The sequence below is a fragment of the Natrix helvetica genome (assembly GCF_964273705.1).
Source record: "Natrix helvetica genome assembly, chromosome: 5".
In the NCBI taxonomy this organism is placed as follows: Eukaryota; Metazoa; Chordata; class Lepidosauria; order Squamata; family Natricidae; genus Natrix; species Natrix helvetica.
Window position 1 is genome coordinate 89,492,897 of NC_138551.1, and position 25,588 is coordinate 89,518,484.

The window sequence follows — 25,588 nt, forward strand, 5'->3', positions numbered from 1 at the left end:
GTCACTCACGCAGGGGTGCGTTGCTGCAGGCATTACTGCCGGTTCGGTGCGCAAAAATTTTTAAACTTTTAACATTAAACTTTTATTGTATCAACTTAGGATCAACAAAAAAAATAAACAATGAACCTGTTCAGAGGTCACGTCAGAAGAGTTTGCTTGTACACAGGATAAGTAGTCACCAAGCAGGAGGAAGTAACAGAACAACTTAAAGAATACAATTTCTTCATATAATTAATTAGCTTACCTCCCTTTTTTTTCCTTTAATTTTTGTTCTTAAGCAAAAATTACTACTAAAACGTATCTTTAATGGTGAGCAGCCCCAACATTTCATTCTTTACTTGGTACAAACAATTCAGGAATGTTTCCTACATTCAGTAAGGATGAGTTTTAATAAAGTGTAGCTTGTCAGAGTACATAAAGCAACAGAAGACATTGCAACAATTCTCTCAAAAACAGAATTGTTCAAGAGAAAAATGAATCATACCTCACCCGTTTAGGCAATGTCAAGCAGCTATTTTTAAAACTGCTACAAATAGTTAACTATGTAATTTATCTTTGTTGTAATGTTATTGCCAGACAAAGATAAGGCACTTCTTAGGCTTCGGTATAAAATTAACTTGACTGATCTTGGCTATTATTTGTTTATGAAATCCCTGACACATTTAAAATATCTGCTGACAATATTACTCATTCTTTATAGGAATTTCTTGTATTTAGAATTGTGTATCTCAATATAAGCAAGTTGGTGGCATGGTGGCTGGGGAATTCTGGGAATTCTGGGAATTCAAATCAACTTTAAAGTTGTTGTTGTTGCAAAAGGTTGATTTAGACTGAAGCTAGACAGAATGACTCCTTTCTTGTTTGAAAACTAGAATTAAACAACTCTTAATACCGATTGCTGTTGGCCAATTTGTATCTATGAAAAAAAATTACTTTTACTTTCTACCCTATCAAAGACATTATTTTTCTCCAGACAGCTTAACTTTAAAGATATCAACATGAATTATTTCTATAATGCACAACTGGAAAGATCCTTCAGTTAAAGCATTTCCTCTGGCTACTTAGCCACAAACATTTACAAAGCACAAGATAAATGATACCAAAATGACAAGAGTTATCATTTAAACAAAATGTACCAAATCTATAATCTTCAAAATCCTTTTTAAAATGCTTTTGAAACAGCTTGTAAAAGCAAACTGTCGTTCAAGAGAGCTAAATGGAAATCCATTTTTATGTTCTAACATGATTATCCTTCATTATTTTCAACATATTCTTTACAAATAATATTTACTTGTAAGTTATGCAATTGAGAACCTTCATCTAGATTTCCTTAAATCATTAGCAAATAAAAAAGAGAGCACAAAAAAGACTGAATTAGAGTGAAATATGGAGATAGTTCATTTGGGGGTTTGGTTGTTTTGAGGACAGGATACAAGCAAAGCATCTTATCACTATGTTAAAGCATGTGCAAACATACAATCATTTAAAGAATACATATGCAAAGTAAAAAAAATACTTTATGTGGAAATTATTTTCTGTTTCTAGGGAACCAAGGCATTTTGAATGCAGAGCAAGGCTTTTGGTGGTGCTATTCACAATACCTTACACTTTAAACAAAATGTAAGATGATCTTGATCTAATTAATCCACACAACACATTAGAAACACGTCTCAATAACTTCTGTGAAGTAAAAAACAAAACGTTTGCATAATTCCAGGAGAGTAAAATAATATTTCCTTGTCTTCGTTGAATTGTTTCAGAAACCAGAGAACAGAAATATATTGAAATATTAGGACAGTCAAAAAACCTTCAAGACTTTAGAAACAGTCTCCTAAAAACTTCACACATTTGTTTCCCTCTGTCTCTGCCTCTTTTTCTCCTTTAAAGCAGCAAATAATAAGCCTTGTTCATATTGCTGTTAAAAAATCAGAATACATCATCTTCCTTTGACTGTTCCTTTGTTAAATCTGGTGAATCAGGAACAGGATCTGGAAAATATTAACAATATGAATTAATACATTCAACCTAGATTATGTTGTGGTATTAGTTATTTAAATGTGAAGGCTGCTTAGCCCGTTTCTTCCCACCTGACAATTAAATGTAAAGAGGGAAATGGCACCAATAAAGGGGAGCAGTAGTCATTTCCCATTAAATGACTCAGAAACCACAGTCAATCTACAAAATTATTTTGCCTGGTGTCCCCTGCAGAAGCAAAAGTAATACCATCTTCTAATGGCTTACAAACCAACCTATTTATCATATTATAAGCTTTTATGAAATGACATCAAATGCATTCTAAATTCAAGAAAAGATTGAACAACCATTGTCTGAGATTATATAAGGATTTGGGCAGGGGATTGGACAATGTCCCTTCCAACCTTATGATTCTATGATTATTGATATATAGCAAAATGGAGGACAGTTATCTGCCAGTTCTGTACCAGTTGTGCCAGAGCTAATACTAGTCCACAAATATTGTTGATACATGAAGTGCCACAAGAGTCATTATTGTTTTATTTGAAACAGAGTTGGAAGGGACCTTGTAGGTCATCTAGTCCAACCCCCCCCCTCATCTAAGCAAGAGACCCTACACCATTTCTCACAAAAGGCAGTCCAATCTCTTCTTGAAAGCCTCCAGTGATGGAGCTCCCACAACTTCCGAAGGAAACTTCTGTTCCACGGATTGATTGCTCTCACTGTCAGAAAATTTCCCCTTAGTTCTAGGTTGAACCTCTCCTTGTTCAGTTTCCATCCATTATTCCTTGTCTGGCCTTCAGGTGCTTTGGACACCCCCCCCTCCTCTCTGTGGCAGCCCCTCAAATATTGGAATACTGCTATCATGTCTCCCTTGGTCCTTCTCTTCACTAGACTAGCCATGCCCGGTTCCTGTAACCGTTCTTCATATGTTTTAGCCTCCAGTCCCATAATCATCCTGGTTGCTCTTCTCTGCACTTTTTCTAGAGTCTCAACATCTTTTTTATAGTGTGGTGACCAAAACTGGATGCAGTATTCTAGGTGTGGTCTTACTAAGGCTTCATAGAGTGGTATTAGTACCTCACTTACCCTGGAACTTTCACAGTTGAACATTAAGCTACAAATGAACATAAAAGGGAAAGAGAAAGGGAGTAACAAAAAAAAGTCACAAAAAACAAAAATACTTCAAACAAATTGTTTTAGAAGCAATGTTAGAAGCTATAACAACGCAGCAACCTCTCTAAATTTAAACAAATAATGCTAATCTTTAAAATAAACTAAAATACTGATAATCAGTATTCTAAAAAACAATATTAATAATATATTAGTCTTTTAATTTTAATCCAATGCATAGTAAATGGTCAGAGCCTTCTCTGCCATGGATCCTCCCCTTTGGAACAAATTGTTGCCCCTGCAGAGTGAGGTTGGCTCCCACCCTCCTGATCTTTGTCTGCCAGTTGGTCTGGGGCTGCAATGGGGGAAGCATCACATTGGAAGTGGCTGATAGATCCAGTTTTCCACCCACCCCTCCCTATTCCCTCCCTCCCCATCTTTTAGTTATAGCTGATAACCTGGCATTGCCTGGGTATTTATTTATAGGGGGAAAATGTCCAGACCAAACATAATTTCTCATGTTAGATTTTCCCCCTTACCAGAGGGAGCCCCCTTGTGGAGTATTGTGAAGGCGTTACCATGGCAACTCCACTGCTGTACAGTAGAAGCCATTTTTCGGCAGTACAGTAGAAGCCATTTTAAGACACAACAGGCTTCATCTTAACAGAACACAAGAACACCCCCCCCCCAAGGGGTGTTAGGGGTGTCTTACCCCCATGGTATTTTTTTTCCAGAGAGTAAGTAATCTGTGTACCACGTTTTGTTGAAATTGCTCGAGGCGTTCCAGAGTTATGCTGGAACATATACACACATATGCACTAACACAGACAGACAGACAGACAGACAGACAGACAGACAGACAGACAATTTGTATTTTTACAGTATTTTATTCAGTATTCATTATATTCATATATATAAAGCAGACCCTGCCATAGCGTGGGAATAACGCTAGGAAGAAAAGAAGATTCTTATTATTTTTTTATAATTTATATGTTTTAACATTGTAAGCCACTCAGAGTCACCTTATGTGAGATGAGTGGCGAATGAACGAATGGATGAACAAATGAATGAATGAATGAAACAAACAAAGTTTTTCAGCAATGGTAGAGACCTGGATAGATAGAGAGATGTTTGCTGGTAGCCGCCCTGCAATGAAGTACTTACCAAGTGATGGGAAGAAACATTCTCCCGGGGCTGGAGGTGAGAGAGGGGTATTTGGCTGTGAGAGAAGGTGTCGGTCTGACTCTGAAGCCTGACGGCTTGCCATAAATGATAATTGTGGCCTAATCCTGGATTCTGACTCTACGTCAGGGACAGCATCAAAGACAGGATTCTCAATGCCGTGACCGTTGCTGCAAAACAAAGTCAGATCATCTCATCAGAATCAAGTCCCATCCTTTCACATTCCTAGCATTCCAATCACTTTGGACAGTATGTCAGAAAGCTATTAATATAAATATAAACATTTATTTCTGATGGTGCTATTGATAGGGTGGTGCAATATGAGATGTGTTGAGGGATCAGAAAATGGATGAGATAGAAACCAATTAGAAATCTTTTTTTAATATTTTAAGTTAAATTTATACCCTAAAAAATAACCATCTGCTTGTACATTGCCATGGGGCATGGTGGCTCAGCTGTTGAGAGCCCGGGTTTGAGACCCAAGCACCGCACAAATGGAGTGAGCACCCCAGCTCCTGCCTACCTAGCAGTTTGAAAGCATGCAAACGCGAGTAGATAAATAGGTAGCAGTTTGGCAGGAAGGTAATAGTGGCCATGCGCCTCAGCATATAGTCATGCTGGCCAAATGACCACAGAAGTGTCTTTGGATTGGCTCCCTCAGCTAAGAAATGAAGATGAACCCCCCCCCCCCCGTCAGATGTGACTGGATAGGAGAAACCTTTACCTTTTATACACTGACACCCTCAATAGTCTTTTATTATTATTATTATTTTGTGGCCTGAAAAAGAGAATGGTCAAGTAAAGGCTTTAATAATATCATATCTTGCCTTGAAAAAGCCAATGATGAACACTGGACAGGCTTCTGACTAAATAAGTGACGGCCTAAGCCAAAAAGTAAATCAGAGCTTTTTTGTTTTCTTCTGTAGTAACAGGCCTACTTTGCATGATGTCTGCACTGAGAATATTGCCTTATTCAAATTAGGGTTTTCTCCAATTGTTGGGGTTAAATTATTATGTCAGCAGAAAATTAGACAGCCATGATATCCTAATGCTGACTCTTAACCTTTTTCTATTCCCTCTCTTTTAAGCCATTACAATCATCTTGGTTTTCCTCCATGTAACGGATGAAAAAAAATTAACGGGTTTGACAGCTGTCCTTGAAGAGCATGAGAAGGAGAGAGAGAGAGAAAGTTCTCCTACCAATGCACAGTATAGAGCTTGCTTGCCAATTCACCATTCTTCCTGAAGCTATGAGATGAGATTTCTGCCCCACAGCATTCCCTCCATCAACTGCTAAGCACTCATAGAGCAAATAATCCCAATTTTAAGAAAATTGATTTCAAGCTAATTTCAAGTTCAGTTCAAGATCCTCTTTTGACTTTTCACATCCAAAATGGCATAGTCCCAGAGTTTCTCAAGAAGTGTCTCAAGAGATGTCAATATCTGGGTGACCTTATCTGGGCTTGAAAACTAGATCTCATTAATACTTGGATGAGAACTCTCTGGGAAACGTAAGGGTTGTATGCTAGAATCAGATGAAAAAAAAACTTTCTGTATTAAGTTAGTAACAAACCGTGTTTGAACTGTTGCTATAAAATACGTATGATATGGACATGTCTATGAAATCACTAGGAAGCAGTGCAACTCAAAGGAAATTTCACTCTATCTCAGGGAGTAACTTAGCCTAGATCTGTGATGACAAATCTATGGCACGGGTACCCGAAGTGGTACATGGAACCATGTCGCCTGGCACATGCGGCATTGCCCGTTCCTCTTCTGCATTTCTGGCGTGCATGCGCACAAGATGATCAGGTGATCTTTGTACGTGCGGCAGTGCCGGAAACCAGAAGAGCTGGTCTTCCGTTTTCCCACATGAGCAAGTGCGCCAGCCAGCTGATCGGTGCATTTGAATGCGCGGTAGTAACTGGAAAACTTCCTGGACAGCGCACATGCACACACTGGAAACCAGAAGTTCATTTTTTTGGTGCGCGCATACTCCCTGTGCAGCTTCTCTCCCTGGTCGCGGCCAAGATGAGCGTGCACGAAGTGCTCCCTTTTTGACACTTGGCGCCATCCCCATGTGCTCCCTTTCAGCACTTTTATCGATGGCATCTTCTTGTTGAATTCCTCTTTAAAGCAGACTTGCCAGACATGCAACCAAAGACTTTTATAAGAAGGAGACTTTTGAAATTGGTTTGATTACTTTTTTTTCATAAGACCTCATTTATTGCATCACCCACAATGTGGTTTTGCAATAACAAATATATGGTACGATTAAAGGTATTTGCTTACCTATCCATCCTTACGAGTTCATGAGCACCTGCAAAAGCAAATGCAATTTTGTTACAGGTAATCCTGCTTCACTACCATCAGATCCCAATATTTCAAGCACAGAAAAATCTAAGTATCATTCAGTCCCTTGAATTAAACACAGTCCTTCTGACCATGAGGTTTGTTCAATAGCTAAGGGGTACCATCATGCATTCAAGAGAATGAAACCCTTTTCTATTTCCTCAGCAGAGACTGTTTGCATTTGCTTTTCCTAAGCAACTAATTCCGTTGTCTTTGGTCCAACACTTTGTTGGCTTGGTGATTTGAACTAAACAAGTAAAAAGTACTCATTCATATGGCATACAGAAACTTGACCCAAATGATTCAGGAGCTAAACCCTTTATTTCACCCATTTATATTGCGTTCAGGAGCCGAATCCTTTATTTCACCCATTTATATTCCTGTAAAAGGCATTTTTGGAATAAAACTAAAGCTAAAACATAGCCAAATCATTACAACACAGTGATCAGCATTACCTAACCTCTCATTTGCAAAGAACAGATGGTTCTATTTAAGTCATATCCAAAACTATCCCTCTAGTTTCAAATGGCGAAGCTTTCACAGGTATACACGTCTGCACATATTCCCTGTTGAAAAGATCGACATGGAATAATAAAATGGAAGTCCAGCAGCCACCTATTAACATGAATCCGATAAGTAGGTGTCCACTTTGGCTCTATTACTCTATGTTTATTCTCAGCCAATCGAAAATATAACATTTACAGGAACCTTTCCTAACCTGCTTAAGGCACGCTGGATTAAATGAATTGTTCACTGAAGGTGTGAACCTCTGAGTTGAAGTTCTCAAGTTTGAGTTACGCAACACATTTGGAGGACTTCAAGTTAGGAAAGATGAATCTAGTTGATGGTATACTGGTTGTTTCGTGACATTTTGACACATTACTAAAATGATATATCATAGTTTTACAGCAATATGAAGCAAAATTTGATCAGAAGATGATAAGTGGTTATTTTTAGCAGTACAAGAGATTTCTTTCACCTTTCAAAATCTTATTTATTTTACTCCCTGTGCCACTGGTTTTAATAATGTAACTATCACCTCACTAATGGATTTCTAAACAGAGATCTTTCTAGGCAGGATGCTGTGGTTACACATTTTATTTGTTTCTGTAAACACAAAAGAATTTAGCTCTTTTGCAGTGTATTTTAAGACTAGAAATTGTTCACAAATATTTAACCTTAATATATTTCCTCAGCATCTTACCTGTGCTACTTTAACACAAGATACTGTATGTACACATTCAATGGTGCATATAAAAATGAAAGCAAGCTAAATCCAGATTTAGAATAATGAGCTTCAACATAAAAAGATCTTCCCAGTAATGGAAATTTCCTATTTGCGTGAATGAATAACTATACAAAAGGGTGGGCAAAATGGCAACCTGTGGACTTCGACTCCCAGAATTCCTGAGCCAGCCTCTAGCCTTCTCCTTCTGCCTACAGCAGAGGTGGTTTCGCCTGGTTTGGCCAAGTAGGTAGTAACTCGGCCAGCCATGCCCTCAAACCGGTTCTATTGGCGGCACCATAGGCGCTGCTATCTTGTTTTTTGCTTCTGCGCATGCGTGTGCCTGAAGAGCATCCCTGACCAAACCGGCAGTAGAAGAAGCCGGAATCCACCCCGGCCTACACTATAGTAAAACGTTGGTGGGGGAAGAAATCAATGAATAATCCACCCAAAAAATCATTTCTCATTGATGGAGCCCATAACCTCCCACTAGAGATCCTAATACTTTCCTCTTTGATTTTCATGTGAGATGGGTAGCAATACAAATATGAAAAATAAAATGTCATTCATGTAAAAATGCAGGCAATAAATGGGAGGGAAGGCAGTTTTACCACTCTACGTGGAATACTGAAATAAAGAATCAAAGTAGGTGCAAAAACCAGGATTAATCCAGATACTTACGCCTGTTAGTAATTAGTTGCCTCTGCTTGTAAATAAGTAGTAGGATGAGAGGAAAACACAGAATGCCTATAATGCAAGCCACGGTTGCAATTGTGACTGCTGTGGTAGCTGAAAAAAATAACAAAAAAAAAACCACAAGATAGAAATCAGAAAGGAAGCACATTTTTCTACTCATTGGAAGTTGTGGCCTCATTTTCTGAGTTACAGTTATTGACTGACTCTTCCTCTTTCTCTGCTAATTAATAACTGAGGTGACAATGTCTGCAATTTCAGGGGAATCCCGTAAAATAAGAAAGATTTCCTCATTGTAAAATTGGATTCATACATCCAATGAATGAGGAGCCATTTTAATAGGAAAAAGTAATCAGAGACTGCAGATATTTTAGAATACAATCAGCATAGCCAATATTGAAAGCTAATGGGGTGAACTTGAATACAACTACCGTGTTTCCCTGAAAATAAGACAGAGTCTTATTTTCTTTTGACTTCCAAAATAAGTGCTTGGCCTTATTTTCAGGGAGGTCTCATTATTTTTGAGGTGCAGGAGGTGGCGAGCGTGGTCACCTCATGGCTGCTATTGTGTGCAATATTTTTGGGGAGGGCTTATTTTGGGGGGAACAGGGTAGTGCATGTTATTTTAGTGCATGTGCTCAAAAGCCCAAAAGGTCTTCTTTTCAGGGAAACAGGGTACCCCCCCACTGTGTCCAACTAATTTGCAAAACCTGATTTATTTGTGTCTTTGAGTCAGTTTTGACTCCTGATACCCACATGAACAATGCTGCAGTTTTCTTCGCAACATTTGTGGAAGTGGCTTGTCTTGATTTTTTCCTTAGGATTGAGGTAGTGTTACTAGGCCCAAAGCCACCCAGCTGGCTTCACGCTTAAGGCAGGACCAGAACTCATAGTCTCTCTAGCCTACAGAACATTTGTTCTTCAAATATTTTGGAAAATGCAGCGTATTACCTCTCACTTGCTAAGTGAGCATTTTCATTTCCCTTCATTTATTTGTTTTTCAAATAAAAATAAATATTATCACATTTCAGACTGCATTATTTAAATGGAAATCATTTTAAATATCCTCAGGTAATAATGACCACTGTTTTTATGATAGAAATTTAATTAACAAATAGATTCTTGAAGTGGAGATGTTGAAGTAAGTTCCACCTATTATTAATCTACAGTTATTAATTAACCTGTTTCCCCAAAAATAAGACCTCTCCGCATAATAAGCCCAATTGGGCTTTTGAGTGCATGCACTAAAATAAGCCATCCCCAAAAAATAAGCTCTCCCTAAAAATATTGCAACACAACAGCAGCCACGAGGTGACCACGCTTGCCACCTACTGCACCTCAAATATAAGATGACCTCCTTGAAAATAAGGCCAAGTGCTTATTTCAAAAGTCAAAAGAAAATAAGACCCTGTCTTATTTTCGGGGAAACACAGTTGATCAATTATTTATCTCTTTCTATAGTATTAAGCTTGGGGTAGAAATCAGAAGCTTTTAACGTAGCTTCTCATGTTTGGAGGTGAACATTATTTTAAAATTATTTTTAGGTTTTAAACTGAAGTGCAATTAGTGCAAACAAGCTATTCAAATACAGCCTATGCTTGCTTCACTAACCATATTTAAGATTATCTGCAGATTAGCATTTTACATTGCGGTAAATTTAAAACAGAAATAGACTTGACAGCTCCCTCTGGAAGGAGAAGGAAGGGAAACCTACCAAGTGTGGCCTGAATGAGTTCTTATAATGCTAAAAAATCCAGTGTTTAATTTCTGCCCACTGTATAAGTGAGTATAAGCCAGAAGACTCCTAAAGAAACGAGGTGACATATTTTATTTATTGTTTACAGCCATCTTAGAAAACATACTATTATTCTTCTCATCGTTCCTAGTACCTATCTTCCCATTTATGATTATAATCATGTTGCTTGTATCTTTACCATTTATATTGTTTTATTTGTTTCCTAGTATGATTTGATTGCTTATTAGTAACCTATGACTATCACTAAGTGTATGATTCTTGATGAATGTATTCTATTTTATTTTTCTTTGGGTACATTGAAAGTATATACACCAAAGACAAATTCCTTGTGTATCCAATCACACTTGACCAATAAGAACTCACTCTATCATCTATCTATCTATCTATCTATCTATCTATCTATCTATCTATCTATCTATCTATCTATCATCTATCTATCTATCTATCTATCTATCTATCTATCATCTATCTATCTATCTATCTATCTATCATCTATCTATCTATCTATCTATCTATCTATCTATCTATCTATCATCTATCTATCATCTATCACCTACCTACCTACCTACCTACCTACCTACCTACCTGTCTATCACGTTCCTATATGGGTGATTTCTCTCAATACTGCACTTTAACCTTCAAAGAGGAACCAGTTAAAGTTGATTAAAATCTAAAATGGGTAATTTTAACCTAACATATAACATATATAAGGCCAATACAGTTGGTTTGCGACTTACAACCATTTGTTTAGTGACTGTTCAAAGTTACAACAACACTGAAAAAAGTAAGTTATGACTATTTTTCACATTTATGACTATTGCAGCATTCCCCAAGGTCACAGGATCAAAATGTGGATGCTTGGCAACTGGTTCATATTTATGGCGGTTGTAGTGTCCCAAGGTCATGTGACCATCTTTTGTGACTTTTGACAAGCAAAGTCAATGGGGAAGCCACAGTCACTTAACAACCATGTTACTAATTTAACAACCACAGTGATTCACTTAACAACTGTAGCAAGAAAGGGCAAAGTTAAACTTAACAACTGTCTCTCTTAGGAACAGAAATGTTGGGCTCAATTATGGTCATAAGTGAAGGACTAGCTGTAAAAACATCAGCCACTTCTGTTCTTCTGTCACTCAAACAAAGGTTTCCTTCCTACCAAAAACAGATCTCACTCAAGACGGACTGACTCTGGTCTGCCATACACAATTGAGTATCTTGCTGAACAAGATGATTAGATGGTTTCTTAGATGATAAACATGCCAGATTTCAAATCAGCAAGGAAATAAAAACACTAATTCCCTTTGAGAAATTGTAACACTCTCAATTGCTCCAATGAATTACTGTCTCCCACTTTGTCTTTGAATTAAAAGAAAATACTTATTTTAATTAAGAAAGAACATTAACAATACTTAAAGCAACATAACTAGTTCAGACTATTGATCTTTGAGCCCTGTTGACATTAAATATCGTCATTTTACATTAGATGTGGATTATTCAGGTGTAGAAGCTAAAGATTATCAAAGATATAATGAAGAATGAGAAAGGAAAGAATCAGTGGAGATTTAGAAGAAAAGCTTGGAAATCATTGTAAATAGGAAGATAATTTACATTTTTAAGATGAAGAGTTTCAAAATTGGGGAAAATAATTAGGAGGAGATTAGACAGGGTGAAATTGGGAGTTAATATAAGGAGACAGAATGCAAGAACAAAAGATTAAACTCCAAAACCTTTAGCTAGAATGTCAAATTTCACGGATTTATACTTGAAAAAATAATCAGCTTCTTGGGAAAAAAAATGCAATTATGAGTGTATGGTAAAGCAGTCTTACTTTCCGCATTGTCATCAAGATGAAATGTACAGTTTGGAAATGACCCTTTTGCTGTGAATTAAAAAAAACAATAGTAAAATGTTAGTTTCTTGGATTAAATAAATAAATGAAACTCTCATTCATTAATAAATCTTTAAAAACCTATTTAATTATAATATTCCTATCCCAAACAAAGCTGTTAGGGCATACCCCAGTTAGTCAGTGGTGGGATTCAACCAGTTCGCACCTATTCGGGAGAACTGGCTGTTAACTTTCTAAGCAGTTCGAAGAACCAGTTGTTGGAAGAAATCTCCTTTTGTTTTTTTTCCCACTTTATGGGGCTAATCCTCTAAGGAAGGCAGGAAGGAAACATTCTGGTGTTGTTTCTAGCTTAATCTTTATTGCCCTGCTTACAGAAACCGCCTCTCTGATTAACCTTTACTACATTGTAACAGCGAAGCACCCATCAACATGAGTGATGTTGAGTTGGCCACACCCATCCAGTCACATGACCACCGAGCCATACCTACCCAGCTGGTCATTAGGGCAGAGACCCGGTTGTTAAATTAGTTGAAAACATAGTTCAAAGATATGTACATCAGAGGGCTGTGCTACAAACCTTGTAAATTGATCTGTTCCTTTGAACTGCATGCATTACATTATTACTTTAACTTTACAAATGCAAAGATTGCAAATAGACATTATTAACCACCTTAAAAAGAAAAAGGACTGGGGGTAGAGATACAACCAGGACTAGATTTTTCCCACTGTCAATGGAATAGAAAAATCTGGCTTAAATCAAATTTATTTAATAACACTTGATATAGTCAAGGAATTCTGTATATTTTTAAAGCATCCAATTCTATTTTTTAAATTCAGTTTTTCTTCAAATTGTACTCAGTTTTGGTTACTGATGATAATAATATAATTAACTTCCCTTAACTTGTGTGGGAAACTTGATAATCATAATTTCTAGAAAAAATCATTCTTACTTGGCTACTGGTACATTCTAATTCTTCACTACTCAAAAAGAAATGGACATTTCAATTTTGAAAGTTGCATGTTGAATAAAGGTGACTAAAGTGACTTGATAATGTCATGGATATAAATTTAATAAATACATACATCAAAACATAAAGGGACTATTTGATCTGATATTTTTCAGGTCAGTTCTCATCAGAAAATGGGATACGAATCATAATTTCAAGCAAACAGATCAGTGGTGGGATTTTTAAAAAATTCTACCGGTGCTGTGGGCATGGCTTGGTGGGCGTGGCATGGCTTGGTGAGCGTTGCTTGGTGGGCGTGGCAGGGGAAAAATACTGTAAAATCTCCATTCCCACCCCACTCCAGGGAAAGGTTACTGCAAAATCTCCCTTCCCTCTCCACTCCAGAGGAAGGTTACTGCAGAATCCCCATTTCTCCCGATCAGCTGGGATTCAGGAGGCAAAAAATAGATGGGGATGGGGCCAGTCAGAGGTGGTATTTAGTAGTTCTCTGAGCTACTCAAAATTTCCGCTACCGGTTCTCCAGAACTGGTCACAACCTGCTGAATACCACCTCTGAAACAGATGCCTATAATCCTATTTATTTCGCCCAATTAATGAGCCACTGTGGCACAGAGTGGAGTACTGCAGGCTACTTCTACTGACTCTGACTGCCTGCAATTTGATCGAATCTCGCCAGGCTCAACATTGACTCAGCCTTCCACCCTTCCAAAGTGGGTAAAATGAGGACCCAGATTGTTAGGGGCTATAGGCTGACTCTGTAAACCACTTAGAGAGGGCTGCAAAGCACTGTAAAGTGGTATATAAATCTAAGTGTTGTTGCTATTGCTGTTAAGGTGTAGCATCAAGTTCTAGATCAAAGGGAAAATGTTTCTCACCTCTGTGCAGCAACTTTTTAAAAATTGAAAGAAAGAGAATCTATTTTCGTTATTAGTAAACCTGTTTTTTAATACAGGAAGGAAAGAAACTGTCCCTTATAACTCCATCTTAAACATTCTTTTCTGTTTTGGAATTTCATCCAATTCAACTTATAGACATTCCTAGGAGAATGTTAGAAATACAAATACTTAATTTTAACTAGAACTGATTTGTGCATAATTATGTACCTTTCTGTATACGAAGTTCCATGAAACCATAAGAACGATGCAAGATATGTGGCTTGTTCTTTTCTTTCATAGTCTCTATTATATAACAACAGTAGTATCCTCTGTCCTGTAGAGTAAGATTTGCTATAGAAACATGGAAAGTGTCACGATGATTTGAAAAGAATTCCAATCCGTGATAGTTGACTTGATGCCCATGGGGATATTTTTCAGCAGTGACATTCCCATGAAGCTGCCTATGGTGCATCTCAGCTTCATGATGAAGTTGCTTAGCAGTGATGTTGTGGATGTGCTTTCCTTGGGAACAGCTACGGTCGTCTTTGTTGCTGAAGTACCAAATGGCGAGGAAATTATGGTGATGGGGGAAAACCCCACTGATTTTACAAGTCAAAGTGAGATTTTGACCTTCAGGGCACACATAGAGCGAATAAGGGGTAATGGTTTCGAAAGCTACAGAAGGCACTGTGTAGAGAAGGAAACAGAATGTCAACGTTACACCAAATAATGCAATACTATTCAAATACATTTAACTTCATCCTAGCTCCTGTTTTGAGTGAAATAATTATAACTTCATTGAAAACCTAGTTTCTGTGCTCCTAATATTTTATTTTAGCTTAATCATAGCTTTTGGGGGGGGGGGGGGTAGTCATTTTTTCAATACCAATGGGGGAAATCATTTACTTAGCATTTTTGATGGACACAATTCAGTGCATGCAATCAAATATGAATAAAAAGGAAGAGGTGGGTCAAGAGGAGCATACTGTTATTCAAACAAAATATCCTGGGCAGGATTTACCACTTCCACTTGTAGAAATGCTGAATATGTACTGTACATTTTAAAATCAACTTCTTGTATATCAGTGTACAGTTTTCTTCCTTTTTTGTCTCTTGATATAAACTACCTAACCCAGTGCTAAATACTATATGTTTATCTCATCACATGAGGCCATATTGCTAAAAGCATTTGCTAATGCTGTATTTATTCTCTCTCTCTCTCTCTCTCTCTCTCTCTCTCTCTCTGTGTCTGTGTGTGTCTGTGTCTGTGAGAGAGAGGGAGAGGGAGAGAGAGGGGGGGAGGGAGAGATTTTTATTCAGATTATCATAGTATAAAACACAAATGAAAATAAAAATAATGGGGAAATGAAGAAGGAAAAGAAAAGGGGAAGAGGGGTGTAGGATAAAGGGGAAAAACAAAAAGCATTTACCGGTACTTCCATTTTTTTCAGCTCAGTAAAATACAAACTAGAACTACAACTTTTTACTTTCAAATACTTAGTAAATAGTAGTCATTTCTATGATGACAAATTAATCAGCAAAACTCAAGTCAAAACATTTTTCTGTCTCTAGCACAAAGACTAAATTCTGGTTTCTAGACAGAATCAAAACTAGAGAGATATTTTTATCTGATTAACACTTCTAATTTTGCCTCTAATCCTTTTTTTCAATACCAATGGAGGGAATCATTTACTTAGCATTTTTGATTTCATAAACTATAGTTACAATTCAGCGCATGCAATCAAATATGAATAAAAAGGAAGAGGTGGATCAAGAGGCGCATACTGTTATTCAAAAAAAATATTCCGGGCAGGATTTACACTTCCACTTGTAGAAATGCTGAATATGTACTGTACATTTCAAAATCGCCTTGTTTATTTGTGCAGGTTTTCTTCCTTTTTTGTCTTTTGATATAAACTACCTACCCAGTGCCTGGTTAAATAACATATGCTTGTCTCATCACATGAGGTTGTATTGCTAAAAAGCCTTTGCTAATGCTGTACTTAGTGTATGTGTGTATGTAATTTTTATTCAGATTATCATAGTATAAAACACAAATGAAAATAAAGATAATGGGGAAATGGAGAAGGAAAAGAAAAGGGGAAGAGGGGTGTACGATAAAGGGGGGGGACAAAAAGCACTTCCATTTTTTTCAGCTCAGTAAAATACAAAATAGAATTACAACTTTTTACTTTCACATACTTAGTAAATAGTAGTCATGTCTATGATGACAAATTAATCAGCAAAACCAAAGTAAAAAAAAAAAAATTCTGTCTCTAGCACAAAGACTAAATTCTGTCTAAAAGCCAGAAACTAGATAGAAACTTAGTATATCTTTTCATGTGACAACACTGAAGAAATGACACTTGACTGCAATGTAAAATAGTAAGTATACAGCTTGTATAACAGTGTAAATGTGCTGTCCCCTCAAAATAATGCAACACATAGCCATTAATGTCTAAACTGCTTCCAACAAAAGTGAGTACACCCCTAGGTGATAATGTCCAAATGGGGCTCAAAGTGTCAATATTGTGTGTGGCCATCATTATTTTCCAGCACTGCCTTAACCCTCTTGGGCATAGAGTTCACCAGAGCTTCACAGGTTGCCACTGGAGTAATCTTCCACTCCTCCATGACGATGTCACGAGCTGGTGGTTGTTAGAGACCTTACGGACCTCCACCTTCCATTTCAGGATGCCCCACAGTTGCTCAATAGGGTTTAGGTCTGGGCCAGCCCATCACCTTTACCCTCAGCTTCTTTAGCAAGGCAGTGGTCGTTTTGGAGGTGTTGCGTTATTTTGAGGGAACAGCATATTTACACCGTTTTACAAGCTGTATATTCACTACTTTACATTGTAGCCAAGTGTCATTTCTTCAGTATTGTCACATGAAAAGATATACTTAAATATTTACAAAATATGAGGGGGTGTACTTACTTCTGTGATATACTCAGTGACGTGCGGTCATTGGAGGCAGGGGAGGCAGAGCCTCACCTCTCTTCATGGAATAATAGTATATAATATTATATAATATTATATAATAAAATACAATATTTTATTTTATATAATAAAATAAAATAAAGTACAAAGCACAAATACAACACATACATACGTACGTACGTATGTACGTACGTACGTACGTACGTACATACATACATACATACATACATACATATATATATATATAATATTATATACATCCGTCCGGCCGTGCCCGGGAGCTGCGGAGGCAGAAATGTTGTCGGCGCTTCCGGATGACGAACCCAGTCGCTTGCTTTCATCATCGGGAGGCCGAGCTCCCGGGTGTGGCTGGACGGAGATAGCCAGAATGGCGCCGAGGCAGTCCGGTGGACGAGTGACCGAAGATCTCGCTGCCTCGCTCGCTCGTACGCTCGTTCGCCCGCCGGACTGCTTCAGCGCCATTCTGGCTACCTCCGTCCATCCGCGCCCGGGAGCTGTGGAGGCAGAAATGTTGTCGGCGCCTCCGGATGACGAACCAGTCGCTTGCTTTCGTCATCGGGAGGCCGATAACATTTCTACCTCCGCAGCTCCCGGGCGCGGATGGACAAGGGAGCTAGAATGGCGCCGAAGCAGTCCGGCGAGTGAGCGAGCGAGCAACGCAGCCTGATCTTCGGTCGCTTCCAGAGCCGGAGCGGGATGGAGCAGCCACCGCCTTGGAAGTGAGTCACGCGGACAGAGCTTTGGGGCTGAGGAGAGAGGCAGGGACGGAGGGAGTGGGGGGAGAGGAGCCGCCCCCCTCGCCCCCCAGGCAATGGGGAAAGCTTTCCCGAAATGGGGGGGGTGTCGCGGGAAATAAAAAGGGTGCGCGCTGGGGGGGACGAAGGAGGCTTTGGCGCGCTTTAGAGGCGGGTGTGAAAGCAACGAAAGGGAGGGCGGGTGGGAAAGCAACGAAAGAGGCAGCGAGAGCGGGTGGAAAAGCAACAAAAGAGGCAGCGAGAGCGGGCACGGTAAAGCAACGAAAGGCAGCAAGGGTGGGTGGGAAAGCAACGAAAGAGGCAGTGAGAGCGGGCATGGGAAAGCAATGAAAGGCAGCGAGAGCGGGTGGGAAAGCAACGAAAGAGGCAGCGAGAGCGGGCACGGGAAAGCAACGAAAGGCAGCGAGGGCGGGTGGGAAAGCAACGAAAGAGGCAGCGAGAGCGGGCGCGGGAAAGCAACGAAAGAGGGGCAGCGAGGGCGGGCGGTGGCTGCAGGTGGCAAGGCTTGAGCGGGGTGAAAGCGCAGCCCCTTTCGTTGCTTTCCCATTCACCCCGCTCAAGACTTGCCCGAGAGAGCTGGGGATCGGGCTTCGGGTTGGTAGGAGACCTTGAAGGAGGGGGGGGAGGGACTGGGGCCGGTGGAGGAAGCAATGCTACAGTGCACTCCGCGGTCCCCTTAATGTTCACTCAGGAAGGCGGGGAATGGGACCACGTGAGCAGGAGGCTGAGGCTCCGCCTTCCTGATGACGTCACCAGCCTCACCAGCCATAACCCTCACCGCACGTCACTGGATATACTGTATAATAAAGGGAGGGTATTGCATAAACGTGGTCTGTTAGTTCTATTTCTTTGTAAATCTAAAATTCTTAGCCTGATTTCACTCCAGGCTTCATCCAAGCCTAGTATACACATAGAAGGAAGGAATATTAGTTGGACATTTTTCCCCCATCCACAAATTTATTGAAGCCAATATTTTGACCAGCAGAATGGCAACTGAACTCAAATGAAATACAGCTGAAGTTTAACATTAGCAGTACATTAGCAACAAAATGGGGAACCTCTAGAAATCTTAAGAATTTAGCTTGAATAGCTTTCCATGAACAAATATCCTTGTAAGCCCATAGAGCAAGACTCCACACTTTTTAAAACTAACATTTAATATCTGCAGCTTGTTGCACCTACATGTGAAGCGTTGAAAAGTTATCAAGAAATTGCCTCCTCCAGGTCAAACTGCCAATTCCTCCGACTCTATCAAACCCACTACAATAATTACACTTTCCTCTTCTGGATAATCACCAACCTTCACTCAGAACTATGGTAGACTTTCCTTCATACCCTGCTCAGTTTCAATCTGGATGACACCCATGAAACTTGCAGGCAAAATACTGAGGTGAAGTTAATACATTGCTCTTTCTAATGAAATATTTTAATGTAATCTAATTAAATCAATACAAAGATTTTAAACTTTTGCTGCGGTTGTTAAGTGAATGACGCAGTTTTTAGGGGAATCTAGTTTCCCCCGTTGACTTTGCTTGCCAGAAGCTATCTGAGAAGGTTGCTAATGGCAATCACATGGTCCTAGGACCACTGCAACTATGATAGAGGCCAGTTGCCAAGCAACCAAATTTTGATCATGTGGCCGGGCATGTGGCAATAGTTTTCATTTCTTTCAACGCCTTTGTAACTTTGCATGATCACTAAACAAATGGATGTAGGTTGAGGACTACCTTTAGCAGCCTCTCTACATTAATATATTTATCTCTTCTAAACTTTGTATAACTACTGTATTTTTGGAGTATAAGACGCACCTTTTTTCTTCAAACAAGAGGCTGAAAATCTGGGTGCGTCTTATACACCGAATACAGCATTTTTTGCCTCTCAAAGCCCTGCCCCTTCACCAAAATGGCTGTGTATACCCTTATGGAGGCTTTCAGAGAGCTCCTGGGGCCTGAGGAGGGCAGAAATGAGAAAAAATGGGTCGTTTTTGCCCCCCCCAACCCCCAGCAACACTCTATTAGCCTCCATAAGGCTATGCATGCTATTTTTTTGACAGAAAACTGGCCCATTTTCACAAAAAAATGGGCTGTCTTTTGCTCAATTTTGCCCCTCCCCCCAGGAGCACTCTGCAAGCCCCCCCAAGGCTATTCATGCCTTTTGAGGGGTGAATGGGCCCATTTTCGCAAAACGCTGCCCTGGAAACAGTGAAGGACTGGCCTGCGATGCCTTTGCCAGCAAAATCAGAGCTGGGAGGGCCACACACAGCCCTGCCGAGCTCCGTTTTCACTGGCAGAGGGTTGCAAGAGGCTGTCCCAGCCGAAAATGGGGCTCAGGAGTCTATTTTTGCTGGCAGAGTGCTCGGGCTACCACAGTTGCCCAGCATGAGTGATATCAAGCTGGCCACGCACCCCCCGCACCCCCCAAGGTCAAACACAACCCTGATGCGCCCCTCAGTGAAATCAAGTTTGACACCCCTGTTCTATACACTAGCAGCGGCTGTTGAATCAGGGCAAAATAGGAACAATGTCCACCCTTATATTTAGCCCCCCAAAAAACCCACTTCATTCATTCTTTTAAAATCATTTTTTTAAAAGCATATGGCCTTTGTCAACAACTTCTTAAACACCTTTTTATAAAATGTGAGAAGTCTTTTGATGTTAACAACCCTATATGTTTTCATTAAAAGAAGCACATCCTGTTCTCCTTTATTTTCAGTCTGAGGTAAGTGTTGCTGTTATTAATATGAGTGTCTTTTTAAACAAGGTGGAGCTAATCCCATATAGTTATGTACATCTTGTTCACAACACAAAATGGGGCAATGAGGAAAATTTAACAAATGATCTATTGTAGTCTTCTTGGTCAGTCTTCCATGAACTTATGGGACCCTTCAAGCAGATAGTGTTAGCAATTCCTTATGTTTCAAACTTCTGTTTAGAGGAGATTGCTGAGGAATTTAGGATAAGGCAATATAAATTGCTCAATCTACTTGCAACCCATCTTCAGATGTTTAATTTTGTGGTTATTTATAACTGCCCTACTCATTGATTTTAAAATATTACTACAGTATGTTGTTCCATCACTGGATACACTGCTGGCCTCCTAAGTGAAAGTTTAATTCTTAAAAGGACATTGCAGTTGTTCAGATCTTCATTCACTTTTTTTCCACAACTCCCACATTCATCCAATAGTGGTCTACGTCAGGGGTCCCCAACCTCCGATCTGTGGACCAGCATTGGTCCACAGCATGCCAGCAACCGGTCCGCGCAAACAACCGAAGCCCCATCCACATCACCTGGCCAGCACACAAAACCACATCCCCTCTGGTCCACAGAAATACCTTTCTCCATGTAACCAGTCCCTGGTACCCAAAAGATTGAGGGCCACTGCAGTGGTGCAATTCAGCCGGTTCAATCCGGTTTGGGCAAGCTGGTAGTGGTAGCGGCAGGAGGCTCCACCCACCTGCCCGGACGTCATCACATCCCATTTTTGTCACTCTGCGCATGTGCGGAAGGTCCTGCGCATGTGTAGAGGTGGCATGTGGGCTCACATTTGCGATCCAGTAGCAAAGGTAAGTTGATTTCCCCCCTGAGTCACTGGTCTATATTGTTCACCTATTGTTCTATAACAAAGTCTCATATTAAAGAACTTAAGTTTAATTTCCCTCTAGGTAATTATTATATATTCATGATTCATGAAACAACTGCCTTTCTCTAAAAAGTCTTCTAGTTCATGTGACTACAAAATTCTATAAAAACAAGAGAAGAGGCTGAATATGTTTTTTTCCATCTCACACAAGTTTCTCACCTTTATTTTCCAAATTTAGGTACTTTCCATCTACTAAGTTTTCCTATATTTTGAGAATCTTTAAGCTATTAATTTTAGAGTTCTTCAGATGCAAATATGGAAATTTATCGAAACCTCCTTTCAAAAATCTACAGACTTAAAACTGTAAAAAAAATATCATACAGAATGTTTGCAATTTTTTGCTTTTTACAAGAATTATTTCATTGAGTGGTTGCATCCCACCCCTGGTTTCCCCTCTTAGGCATTATGGAAAGAGACAAATAGACCTCTACTAAAGATGTATGCCTTCTGAGTGCAGGACTTTTCAATAAACATTTTAGAATTAATAGAGATCAGTAATTAATCCTTCTCAGGGGCTCTGGTGGTAAGCAAAAGTTGTATGTATTATGGTTCATCTTAATGTGGTTTATTGCTTTGGCTTTGGGGTGATGAAAGAAACCATTGCTTACAAACTGCAATTGATAAAGAGTCTCAATCAAATCACACAAAGCCGAAAACAATCTACATTGTATAGATCAAATTTTGAGACAAGGCTTACTGTTTTCTAATGGAAAATGCTAGCAGCCTCCCAGGCCCATAAAATTATTTCCTGGAGAGTACAACTTTGATGGGGAGAGGGCAGATGGACATAGTGAAGGCACCTTCTGAATGCTAACATTCATTTAATAAAACCAAAGTATTAAAAGCTGACAAACTGAAAAGGAAGAGTGATCACTTAAATGGACCAGAAGGCCTTTACAGTGCAACATAATTGAAGCCTGGAGGATTGTTCCCTCTGTGCTTCTTTAAAACAGTATATGTTAGAATAGAATACCAGAGTTGGAAGGGACCTTGGAGGTCTTCTAGTCCAACCCCCTGCTTAGGAAGGAAACCCTACACCATTTCAGACAAATGGTTATCCAACATCTTTTTAAAAACTTCCAGAATGTTGGAACATTCACAACTTCTCTCCTTGATTAGTTTCCACCCATTGCTTCTTCTCCTACCCTCAGGTGCTTTGGAGAATAGCTTGACTCCCTCTTCTTTGTGGCAGCCCCTGAGATACTGGAAGACTGCTATCATGTCTCTCCTAGGCCTTCTTTTCATTAAACTAGACATACCTAGTTCCAGCAACAGTTCCTCATATGTTTTGGCCTCCAGTCCCCTAATCATCTTTGTTGCTCTTCTGACTTGTGACTGTTTTTCTCCTTTATGACCACTGCACCATCCTCATGACCACATGGTCAAAATTTGCTTGGCACCTGGCATGTGTTCATGATAATTGCAGTAACCAGGATTATGTGATCACCACATAACATAACAACAAGCAAAGTGACTGGGAAAAGCCAAACTTGCTTAATGACTGCATGGTTCACTTAACAATTGCAGTGACTCACTTAACAACTGTGGAAAGAAAGGTCATGAAATGAGGAACTGTCTTGCTCCCAAATGGAAATTTTAGAGTCAATTGTGGTTGTAAATCGAGATCTAGCTGTTCAGTATATAGAAATAATCCCAGTCCCTTAAAATTAAAGTGTGCTTGCCTTGCATTCTAAACAACAAAGTATCCAACTATTTTTTTCTTAAATATTTTAAGCAAATGTTGTAAAAATCTCCCAATGCAGTAAGCTTAACACTGTATCCTGAAGTGTTGGAATATAAAAACTGTCTCGTTCACATAGTATGTGAAAATAGCAATGAATTTAAATATATGAATTTAAAACTATGTTTGGAGCTATTGTTTATTAGCCAATGTTTCACTCTATTTTATACAAAATGCTTCCATATCAGAAAACACCCACGTTCTTCTATTCCAGACACCTGTAATGACCCCAAAGGACAGCTATTTGTCTATGACCTTTTATAACAAGTTCATGGCTTTACACAGAGATACAATAATAATATCAACACTCAACTCTGCTCACGGGGAGTTTCAGATAACTGCTATTTGAAGAGAAGTTTGTGGCGAGTTTGCTGTTTAATCTGCTAGTTTTGCAAAAGGAGAAACTACACAGCCTTAAAAATAATTCCTGTTGCTCAATGCAGCTGTGCTGAGCTGCTTCCCTGGCACAATTTGAAAGATATTTGGTCACAGTAGACCAAATATGGATAAGAGAGCCAGTTTGCCTAGTAGTGGTTCAGGCACCAGACAAGAAATCAGGAGTTTCTAGTCTCATTTTAGGCATGAAAACCTGCTTGGATGACATGAGGCCAGTCACTCTTTTTCCCCCTTCTTTCCTTCCTTCCTCCTTTCCTTCCATCCTTCCTCCTTTCCTTCCTTCTTTTCCTTCCTTCCTTCCCTCTTTCTTTCCTTTCTTTCTTTTCCTTCCTTCCTTCCTCCCCCCCCTCTCTCTTCCCAGCCCACTTCACAGGGTTGTTGTTGTGGGGAGTCGGAAGAAGCATTAGATCTGCTCACCCTCTTAAAAGTGGGATTTTAAAAAATGGCTTTTTTTAAAAAGTTATTTCAGCGGGATGCCTTCAGTACTCCCCCCATCCGTCCTCCTCCCAAAAAGTTGCTTTTAAAAGCCAGCAATCCGCGCCACCTTCTCCAGCGTTCCTGATTCAGGGGCAGAGGCCGAGACAGGTGCCTGGGCGCGCCCTGTTCCCCCCTCAAGGCTTCGCGTTAAAGCCAAAAAGGACCTCCGCAGAGATGGCTCCGGGAAGGCAGGGCAGGGACGGGACGCTGGAAAGCAGCTTTCGCCTACAGCTTTGGGGGAAAGGGGTGTGTGTGTTTGCAACCCTGCCCTGCTTGGCGCCCCTCGTTGCATGAAAAGGGGTGCTCCGTTGGGGGGGGGGTGCAGGAGGTCCAAGTAAGAGGCGGGCTCAGCCTCCGCTGGGATGGAGCAAGCAGAAGGAAAGGCAAGAGCGGGGTGGGGGGGGGGAAGGAGAGCTCCTACGGGAGATGGCGACCCCCCCCCCCCCGCCAGCCCTTACCTGGAAGGCGAGTCAGAAGCAGCCCCAGCTGAACCAGCAGCCACCACTTGGAGGACGCCTCCATTCCGTCCCTGACAAAAAAAAGGGGGGGAGAGAAACCCGGGTGGGGGATTCCACGTAGAGGGCGCGCGCTCTGGTCCTGCGCGATGACACGCGGGCTTGTCCGACCGAAGGAGACGGGCGAGGGACGTGGGAGGTGGAGCGGCTTTTCCCAAGTGCCGGAAAACGTGCTTCTTTGGCCGCCCCGCAGCGAGACTCGGGGTCAAGGCGGAAGAGCGACCGAAGAGCACCCCCCGGAGGCCGGCCGGGGCCACGAAGCGGGAACTTCCCTCCCCTCCTACCCCCGGGCGCGCCTCCTAATCTCGGCCTGCAGCTTTAGACGAGCCTCTCCGGGCAAGCCCTGTCTACCTGAGAAGAGGCGGGGCTATAAGCTTGCAGGCCGAAGGAGTTCCGCCTTTGCCTCAGGAGAGGGTCGGTGGGGCGTCCGGAGAGTCTTGGCGGGAATTTGGGAGTGAAGGTGGAGAAATAGCCCAACTGCGCTCGGGCCACTTTAGAAGAAGCACCGGGCTGACGGGGCTGGGAAGGTAGGGGCCGGCAAATGCCGGCGAACCAGCCTCGAATTACGCCGCTTTCGCTTAAAAGAGAGCGAGACCCTCCGGTGAAACGGAGTCAAACCCCGGTTTAGTTCTTCAAGCAGCCTTTTTGGCTTGCTTAGAAAACGCCCCCGGAGGTCGGGAAGGGCGCGGAGGGCGTTCATCCGAAAACAGCCTCTCCAGGGACCCAGTCCCAAGAAGAAACCGAACCGAAGGGCCACACAAATGACCGAGTCGCCGAGAAAGCAACTTCGCTCCCATCCAGGGAGAGGCAGATGTAAGGGTCTCCTGCCTGGGCAGGGGGGGTTGGACTGCAAAGTCCCTTCCGACTCTGTTGGTTTTTATGTTGGGAGCCGGTGCAAAGGGGTCCCTCGCTCGACTTCAAGGTCCGTAACTGATGATTCAAGGCGTCCACCTTCATCATCATTATTGTGTGTGTGTGTGTCAGTGTTGGCTCCTGGCGGCTGCTTACCACAAGGGCCTGCGGTTTCCTGTGAAGGTGTTACGGGAGTGGTTTGCCTTTGCTTTGCTTCCGAGGGCCTCACGTCTTGACTGCTACGCCAAACTACACCCCAT

General features: G+C 40.8%; 2 protein-coding genes across 3 annotated transcripts in view; one reads left to right on the plus strand and one right to left on the minus strand.

Moving 5' to 3' along the window:
• Positions 1 to 25,588, plus strand: part of CDH23 (cadherin related 23) — a 677,284-nt gene that overhangs the window by 558,792 nt on the left and 92,904 nt on the right. The gene's annotated exons all lie outside the window — the stretch shown is intronic.
• Positions 285 to 25,398, minus strand: VSIR (V-set immunoregulatory receptor). 2 transcript variants are annotated; one of them, XM_081954505.1, is made up of 8 exons: positions 24,420 to 25,398; positions 14,219 to 14,677; positions 12,127 to 12,177; positions 8,528 to 8,635; positions 6,562 to 6,589; positions 4,252 to 4,439; positions 3,064 to 3,091; positions 285 to 1,988 (listed from the first exon to the last, which is right to left on the minus strand). In XM_081954505.1, exons 1-7 carry the CDS (start codon positions 24,481 to 24,483, stop codon positions 3,087 to 3,089), a joined length of 903 nt encoding a protein of 300 aa, XP_081810631.1. In that variant the 5' UTR covers positions 24,484 to 25,398; the 3' UTR covers positions 285 to 1,988; positions 3,064 to 3,086. The 2 variants fall into 2 exon arrangements, with proteins under 2 accessions (XP_081810631.1, XP_081810630.1); XM_081954504.1 differs by lacking the exon at positions 3,064 to 3,091 and having other exon boundaries at positions 24,420 to 25,390.

What these genes read in the sequence shown, in the direction of transcription:
- VSIR (XM_081954504.1), bottom strand. Translation starts at nt 24,483, where the DNA reads ATGGAGGCGTCCTCCAAGTGGTGGCTGCTGGTTCAGCTGGGGCTGCTT. An exon ending in GGAACTTCGTATACAGAAAG is followed by an intron (nt 12,178 to 14,218) that starts GTACATAATTAT and finishes TTTAATTCACAG; the next exon opens with CAAAAGGGTCATTTCCAAAC. An exon ending in TCTTGATGACAATGCGGAAA is followed by an intron (nt 8,636 to 12,126) that starts GTAAGACTGCTT and finishes TATTTTTTTCAG; the next exon opens with CTACCACAGCAGTCACAATT.